The sequence below is a fragment of the Amblyomma maculatum genome, chromosome 10 (genome assembly GCF_055883805.1).
Source record: "Amblyomma maculatum isolate TAMU_Amacu chromosome 10, ASM5588380v1, whole genome shotgun sequence".
NCBI classification, from domain to species: domain Eukaryota; kingdom Metazoa; phylum Arthropoda; class Arachnida; order Ixodida; family Ixodidae; genus Amblyomma; species Amblyomma maculatum.
The window spans coordinates 167,083,770-167,092,555 of record NC_139353.1 but is presented as its reverse complement, the minus strand read 5'-3'; the positions used below and the strand labels follow the sequence as shown (position 1 = coordinate 167,092,555).

The window sequence follows — 8,786 nt, the reverse complement described above, 5'->3', positions numbered from 1 at the left end:
GGCGGGCTGACACGCATTGCAGAACTAGCGTCGCAGAGTCCAAAGGTCGGAGACGGTGCTATCTGTAACTGAGAGAACGCATGGGAATATCACAGCATGCCGCTTGACGAACAGCAGTACGCGAGGCCGAAGCTCAAGGAGTATTATAACAAGTGGAAAGGAACACGTCCACACACGGCCACTCGGCTACGATATTCAAACTATAGTGCCTAGAATATACTGTATATATTCTAGGCACTGTATTCAAACTACGATGCGAAGAAACCCGTCCGCCACCATCGCCACAGCCAAGTCCGGCTTGCGAGCGATCACGGAGCCGGCGACACTGGCGACCAGCTATCGGCCCTAGAAACAGCGACGAGAAGCGGCAGACATTTTACAAACAAAACATAAAACACGTTTTACGCCACATCCGGCAAGTTATTTCTCCTCACTTCTTTCAGCTGGCGCATGCGCAAAAGCGACGGAGCATTCCAATAAACATGGATAAAGGAAAAAGCTAGGAGGGAGCGCGCGCAGCCTCCGCAAGCCAACCTCCTCGCGGAAAGCCTACCGGAGTGGTCTGCCGAAAGTTGCGCGTCTCGTCGTAACACATAAGTTGCTTTGTTTACAATTAATTGTTGCATTGTACTCCGTGTTTATAGGCACACTAGTGAGAACTGCAGGTGGTCTTTTCATCTTTGGTTTCGCGACGAATTCGACATAACATTGCATGCCTGGGGAACTGGCTTCAGTGTAACAATGTGTATTTGAGGTCTGCATTTCCTAAATGAATCAGACGATTTTCGTCTCGAACAATACATGCACCTGCCCTGACAAACAAACGTTTCGTTTCTCGAGGAGTGCGCATAACAGGATACTCTCCCTTGGAGCGACAGCCCCGAGAGGTATATACGCGTGTAGTTCTTGCACCCCGGCACGCAGCATTTCATATGGCAGTACTTTTTGTTGGGCTAGTTGGTTTGATTCCATGCTTGCGGGACTCAGCGCACGAAGACAGAGCACAAGAACATAGCGGACGACAGGACGAAGCGATGATCAGCGCTTCGTCCCCTCGTCCTTCTTGTTCTCGCGTGCTTCGTCTGAGCGCCGAGCCCCGCAAGCATTTCATATGGCGCTGCTGAGGGGTCCCAGCCATACTTCGCGAAATACACGGGTGCACTGCGCGGCGGCGGCAGCCCCCACGGTATCAGCCCAGTTCCATCCACAGCCTGCTCGCAGCGCGCGCCTCAAGTTTCCAGTGCAGGCGTCGCGTGGCGAAGGCCACGCGAAGGCATTCCTTCAGGGCGAAGCGTGCGAAAGCGCAACCGAAACAAGCTACCGGCTACCGCTTGCCGTATCCATGGCCGTATCACGTGAGGGCTAATTTGCCATGATTCTTTCCATATATTTTTTTATGACTAGGCTTCACTTTTCCGCCGCGGTGCTCCCTCCTATTTTTTTTCTTCCTCCATGCCAATAAAGATGGTCTGGTGATCAGGTGCATGTGCCGGTGCCACCGGCCCGGTGCCTCGGGCATAGACATTCACAGCGGTCTAGGGGCGGGGCCTCTGCTTTTCACGTGATCAGTGACGTCATGGCGTCGGCAAGAAATACTACCATAAAAAACCGGCCGTGGATCCGCGCGCGCGCTTCTCGATCTTCTCTATCCATTCCACTGTTTCCTCGCGACCACGAGTGACGCTCCTGAACGCCAGGAACTCATTTTGCGACGCTACCTCAGCGACATACATGAGGAGGGAGGCTACTGACATTGAAACCTGAAATGCGAAGAAGATTGTAAAAAGTCGGAGAGATCTCGGCTGACAACGTAAAGTATAGCTGCGCGGACTTCACGAGAATTCGATTCGTCACCCAAAGGTAAGTTCCTTTCACAGTGACGGCGCTTCTAGCCAGTAATATATGTATGTGTATACGCATGCAAGCATTACTCGATTTTTCTTGCGCCATTTCGCTGCAGCACGACAGCATTAAGGCGAACTGTGCAATGCTGTAATGTGAACTTTATACTGTACATAAGAGCAATAATTTCGCTTTTCGATTGTAGCAAGGATTGCGCGAAATTTATTTGCGTGCGCGCGAAAGAGAGAGAGAGAGTGCATGTGTGTGTGTGTGAGTCATTTATACAAACCTGATAAATGCGTACCTCTTTACATGTTCTCCATGATTCATCATATGACGGAAAAATTCTTATGGACGTGCCTTTCCGGGTAGAGAAAGAAGTTGTAAAAATCTGCATCCTCGACGAAGAATACTGGAAGAATGACAACTCGGTATGTGCAAGATTTGAAATTGATGATGGTTATACCTAGCTGATTTTCTTTTCTTTTTTTCATTCAACTAGCGTTAGTAATTTAGCCTTTCTGTAACCGCCTGTAACTACATATACAAATCTGCATGCACATGCATATAGATTCAAGAATGATATCAGGAGCCCTATGTGTGTGTGTGTGTGTGTGTGTGTGTGTGTGTGTGTGTGTGTGTGTGTGTGTGTGTGTGTGTGTGTGTGTGTGTGTGTGTGTGTGTGTGTGTGTGTGTGTGTGTGTGTGTATGCGTGTGTGTGTGTGTGTGTGTGTGTGTGTGTATGCGTGCGTGTGCGCGTATGCATATGCACTCGGTATTTCGCGGTATTTCGGAAGTACTCAGTATTTCTTTGTTGAAGCGCGCGGGAAGAAAATATTAAAAATGGTGTTGACGGCTGTTAAATATGATGTTAATTGAATTTGCTGTTACAATATATATGTTGTAAAAGCAGTATTATGCATATATTCATCAGCGGCAAAAATTTGCAGGACATGAGAAAATGTTTTTTTTTTTTTTTTTTTGCTGTAAAGTGCCGCTTATATGTCACAGCATATATGTGGGTCCAACTTTTATCTGTTTGACACCAGCTACATATTGGTCTTCGATTCCATGACGCGTCCTGAAAAGTTTAAACGAACAGAGCTTGATGCGAAGGCATCGACCGCGTCAACATTCCATGACCATAAAGACTCAACAGAAACCTCTGGGGCTGCAGTGTCTGAGCCAGCAGTTCCTCCAGGGCCTTCAGAAATGCATAGAAAAATTGTGGAAGGTTGGGAAAAGGGCACTTCAATTTTTTATCATTGTCATAACGAGGAAGTTCTCTCCGAAACGAATTATTTTTTTTTACTGTGCTTTCAGAAGGCTGGCCAGTTCTGTGCCAGTGAGTTCTGGCTTGCATGTACAAAGTTCACCAGTAAAGGAATGTTCATCTCTGAAGCCTCTCCCTAAACGAAGGCAACTGCACGACAAATGACCCCAATACAATCATTGACTTAGAAAGGCACAATTTTGCCCTATCTCTCATTTCACCAAATAATTCAGCCGTTTTTTTTTTAACTGAAGGGTATAGGATGACGCCTCAGTAACCTGTGATTCATTGATACTGGTGCCTTGCAAAGTAACTCAGGGGGCGAATTTAGACAGGCAAGGTAGAGCAATAGGGCTAAACTTTTATATGGAGAAAATGAAAGTAACACTTAATAGGCTAGGATAGCAAATAGGAGTTTACAATAGGTAGCAAGGACCTGGAAGTGGTTAGGAAATATGTCTTATAAGTACAGGTATAACAATCGCCTGTCTCTTCGATGGCAGTCAAATAATTAGAAAAATAAAATTGACTTGGAGTACATTTGGCAGGTACTAGCTCTCAGATCATGAATGACAGCTGCCCAGTAGTATACCTCAAGAAGTAAATAGTATATGTGACAGCTGTATCTTTTCGGTACTGCCTATTGGGCAGCAATGAGAAGGCTAAAAAAAAGGTTTCAACAGAACTTTTAGACAATGCAGACAGTTTTGATATAGAAAACGATAGGTTTAACACTAAGAGACAGTAAGTGAGCACAGAGAGTGGTCAGGAATAAACGTGAGTTATTAATATTCTAGTTGAAACCAAGAAGAAATGGACATGGCAGGGCATTTAATATTCGGGCAAGCTAGCCGATGGTTGCTATAGGGTAACTGACTGCATTTCAAGAGAAGGCAAACGTCACAGAGGGAGGCAGAAAGGTGGGCGGATGGGATCAGGAAGTTTGTGAGGACTAGGCGGGTGCAGCTGGCACAGGAAACCGTTAATTAGCTGATGTATATGGCAGAGGTCTTTGCCCTGCACACGTGATGGCAATGGTGTGCATTGAAAAGCACTCATAATACTTCAAAAAAAAAAAAAAAAAAAGAGTGTTTACCATGTTATGCCATTATTGCTATGCATACACCTGAGTCACATGCAATGTATGCCATATGCGAATTATCCTTTCTTTAGCTGGTTTTTACAGACAGTGCAGACTATATATCTGGAAATTAGAGTATGTTTCTGGCGCATTTTTTATTGCATGCATAGTTCATCTCTGTCTTTAATTCCTGCATATGGCTTCATTTTTTTTTTGTTCTCTGTAATGAAATTGTGTTCATTTCAATGTAAATAATGTACATAATAAATAAACTTGAATTTTTAATGACTTCGAAGTCTTCCCTGCATATCATGCCTTCTTTGAGAAAATCAATGCATCGATTGCTTTTACTTGCATAGAAAAGTTGATGCATGGTGTGAAAGCTACAGGTACTGTATGTTCTGCTAAATTTATGAAGGGCATGGGGCTATGCTTTCAGTTCTGAGATTTTGTTTTTAATTATATCAAGCAGAAATCTTCACCATTTGGGGCATAGTTTATGGGAAAATCCTCAGTTGGTTCCAGCTTGAGCCAGTTAGGTCCAGAATAGCCCCACGAGCTTAACTAGCTGGTCAAGATTTCTGTCCTGTTAAAAAAAATTGAATTGTTTAAATTAGAACGGTATGATCGAATGAGAGCAGGCATAATAAAAATGCTGCTGTGAGAGACATGGTAAACAGTACTGTTATAATTAGCTTATTTTCTTTATTTCTTTTTCTTAACGGTTTAATTAATATTGTTAGTGAGTGGAAGCAAACCATTTTTTTTTGCTCCAGGATATAATATTGAAGACTGCATGAAACACCTGAGCTGCAGCTAGAAGAAAATATGAGCACAGCATAAGAACGGACAAGGGGTATTAGGTATAGGACCATATACATATGTATAAAATGAAATAAATTAAGATCCCGAGAGTAAAATGGATATATATATATATATATATATATATATATATGTACCAGCTGGTGAACTCAATGACGACCTCATCATGAAGGTTCTGTGCATGATCGAGGTAAGTGCCGACGAAACGCCATGCCAGCTAAAAATGTGCCATTTTATTAGCTGCATAGAATTAAGTTGCGCAATATGCAGCTATAGATCGATAAGCCTATAATTTTGATGATCGGCGTAGCTCCGCAAATGCGCGGTTCGAATGATCACAATTAAAGGTATCGTTCAAGAACAATATCTCTAAGCTCACATCGAGTGCACATAGTAAGTTTGTATAATCATCACTCACATTTCTATTGCAGCAGCTATATTATAGTGTGAAACTGAACGAGGTTCGCGCGATCTTTCGGCGAAGATTTGCAAAAAAAATGTGAATAAAAAGTGAAAGTCTGCTTATGCTAGCATAAGGAATTTTAAGTTCCCGCTGCTGGCTAGCTACAACGAGTGCAGGGTACACAAGCGGCCGTTATGGCTCTAAAGTTGAAGCAGGCGACTTACCTCGGCACATTAACCGAGGTAAGTCGCCTGCTTCAACTTTAGAGCCATAACGGCCGCTTGTGTACCCTGACATTGGCTGATGATGACCTTCCAATATGTACTTTGTTTTGTGTTATTCGTGTTGTGTTCTTGTGAAATGGTATGAACCAAAGCCAGGAAATAAAGAAAAAAAAAAAAAAAAAAAAGGCGACTTACCTCGGCGACGCTTTCCGCGCAGCCGCCGCGCCGGAGCAAAGCTTATTTTTTTGTTTTTTGCCGATGCCATGACGTCAACGGTCACGTGAAAAGCGGAAGCTCCGCCCCTAGACCGATTTGGTGTGAATGTAGCATCACCCCCGGTGCCTCTGGCCAGCGCCAAATTCTAGGTGGCTCTGCTCTGGCCCACGCAATGACCGTCAAAATTTGGACACCACCTACTGGCACCTATATTGAACTGAATTTTCTTCAAAAATCACCTAAATATAGCCTTGCGCAATTGAAATCTTAATAAAACTTGTTTTAAAGAAATAAAGTATTGTATTATTGGTTTTATGTGTTTATATTTTAGACCTACATTGGCGGGTTCTTGAACACAGCAGGTAACAGTGACAGAGTAAGTCGGCAAATTTCGCGCCAAAACTATGCCAAAACGAAAAAGACAGCGCAGTTAGAGCAGAGGCAATTAAAGCCCGTCGTGAGCAGAGGGTTGGGTATATAACAACGACAAGTTTGCTGTTTGTTAGCGTGTGCGTTTTGCTGTGGTCGTTTATTCAAGACCGAATCCGTTGTACTTCCTCTTTTTAGGCCACGGGCTCGAAGGTGATCAGTATCCTTCAGGATGTGGGTCCAAGTGCGTACCATGGACGGCGCCAAGTCGGTCCGCATCGATGGTCTCTCCAAGATCACTAAGGTGGAAGATCTGCGACTGCGCATCCGCGATGAGTTCGAAGTTGAGACAACGCTGCAGAGACTCTTCTACCGCGGCAAGCAGGTGGGCTTGCAGAAAGCTGCCTAACATGCGTTTTGATATCATCGCAGGCCGAGCGGTAGTGCCCTTACGCGCGTAGCGCCGTTATTGTCCGGCAGCGATGCAAAAATTGCTCATAACAGTGCGCCTCCTGGGCGTTTCCGTTCTGTATGATGTGAAAATATTTCTTTTAGCCGTTGAATATTCGTGTAAATTAGTTGCTTCAAAGATATGCCGCTGGGGCTCGGCCGTTACCAATTCACGCCGCGTCTGTCGCTTTTCGATGGAGGCGAAAGCAATTCGTCCGTGTGCAGTACGATGTCACTGTACGTTACAGAACCTCAGGTGGTCGAAATCATTACGGCACCCTTCACTACGGCGCCTTCCATAGCCGGAGTCGCATTGGAGCATAGTAGTGCTGACGCATGGTTCATGCAGGCCCTTGAAATCGCTTAATTTTCGAAAAATTGTTTCAAGGGTTCTTGAAACTCTTTAAATTTTGATGTACTTCTCCTTAGCAACAAAAGTTCTTGACCACTAAAAAGCAAATCTGAATACCGACTAGAAACGCCTGTCAGACGGAAAAATGGGAGGCAGAAGGAAAGCTTAATCCGAAGTGACAAGATGAGGGACGTGCGTGGTCCGCTTTCTGTTTCGCTTTTTCGCTTTCACTCCATCCTGCTCTGAAGCGGAATATTTCTCTAAAATTCTCCAAACCGGCTGCCACGATGTTCTGCCATCAAATTTAGCAGAATACGGCATTTTGCTGCACAGGGGGCTAATAATGATATTTGCTCCAAAAATGTGATTTGATGCAATTTGATTAGGTGACAGTGAGAAGTACACTTGGGCAGTGGCATGACGTGAGCTCCTTGTGCGTGCTCTCAGGGCTGCTTTAGTCGAACCAAAGTCAGCAGAATGATGACAGCTATAATGCACCTCGCGCTGAGCATATTACGTATAGAAGTTTCATAATCTAGGACAGCATAGAGCGTCACATATTTGCAAGTAAATTTAAAGCAAGTTGCAAGTGACTCGAGCGAAATACTTACAAAAAAAAAAAACTTTTTTGTGCACTTCACGTAGCACCTTCTCCAAGCCGTTTGAACTGCTGATGGTGAGAGAAATCAGCAAAGCAGTCACGGCTGGTACCTCAAGCCATTAGGAATGTTGCTCTATAGCAGAAAACTCGAGTTGTCCTAACGGTTCGGTTGTGAAAACAAGCAGGTACTTTACCATTGCACCTTTTTGTTAATACCAAGCGTGTCAAGCCTAAGTCAGACAAAGCATACTTGAAGCATAAGGGGGTGACACTACAACGGTGTCGTTCACTAGACATTCTCAAGTGTTGGAAAGCCATACAGGGCCTTTTGCCTACATGTTTAAATTAAGAAAGTGCCAGTGTCGTTCAGATTAAAATGTGAGGAGCCACTCGCAGAAGGCTATGAAGCAAAAGAATCTGTAGGAGGAAAAGGCTACCACCCTGTCGAGATGGCGCAGTGGTTAGGGTGCTCAACTACTGTGCCGAAGGAAGCGGAACCGAATCCCGGCCTCGGTGGCCGCTTTTTGATGGTGGTGAAAAGCCAGGTGCCTGTGTGCTGTGCGATGTCAGTGCATGTCAAAGAACCCTAGGTGGTCGAAATTTACTGAGTCCCCTGACACGACATCTCTCATAGCCTGAGCTGCCTTGGGACGTTAAACCCTGGAATTTTTCAGCATAGGTGTAGGATCAAAAAGGAGAGTGGAAATGTGCTGGTTATTGATGTGAACTCGAAACTAATGGTGGTGCTGGAGCACGTCAAAGTTGCAGACTCCACATTTCAATCTGTCGTGTCAAAATAGTCAGACTTAATTCTGTTATGAAGTGTAGAAGCAAGCATTCGATTTGCTGCTAGTCTTTTCCCAAATTGTAGCTCATGTCAGTTGTGTTACTTCAAAAACTTGCACATGTCTTGTCAAAGATATGCGGGTGTACTCAGAAAAGCATTGAACAATCAATAGAAAGGGATGAAATTGGGTATTTTTGTATGGCAGAAACAAAAACACTTGCAATTAATAAAAGTGTTTGTCCCTTGCAATATCTTCCAAAACATAATTCAAATGCTCCAAACTTTCATTTTTTATTGCTCCAAAGCTTTTCCAAATTGGCTTTGTTACTGCTCCCTGGGTTGCTCCAAAAGGCTTGAGCCCGCTTC

General features: G+C 44.3%; 1 protein-coding gene across 5 annotated transcripts in view; it reads left to right on the top strand.

The window, feature by feature from the left end:
- Positions 1–514: 514 nt before the first annotated feature.
- The window catches only part of LOC146177871 (E3 ubiquitin-protein ligase UHRF1-like), a 209,499-nt gene continuing 201,227 nt past the window's right edge, over positions 515–8,786 (top strand). The window contains exons 1-3 of one of the 5 annotated variants that reach the window (XM_084580623.1): positions 1,277–1,860; positions 2,215–2,273; positions 6,429–6,615. In XM_084580623.1, the coding sequence (XP_084436749.1) occupies positions 6,463–6,615 (153 nt within the window). In that variant the 5' untranslated portion in view covers positions 1,277–1,860; positions 2,215–2,273; positions 6,429–6,462. Of the gene's footprint in view, positions 666–698; positions 888–1,276; positions 1,861–2,214; positions 2,274–5,994; positions 6,335–6,428; positions 6,616–8,786 lie in introns of those variants that run through there. The other 4 variants (XM_084580625.1, XM_084580626.1, XM_084580624.1 and 1 more) reach the window with 4 other exon arrangements.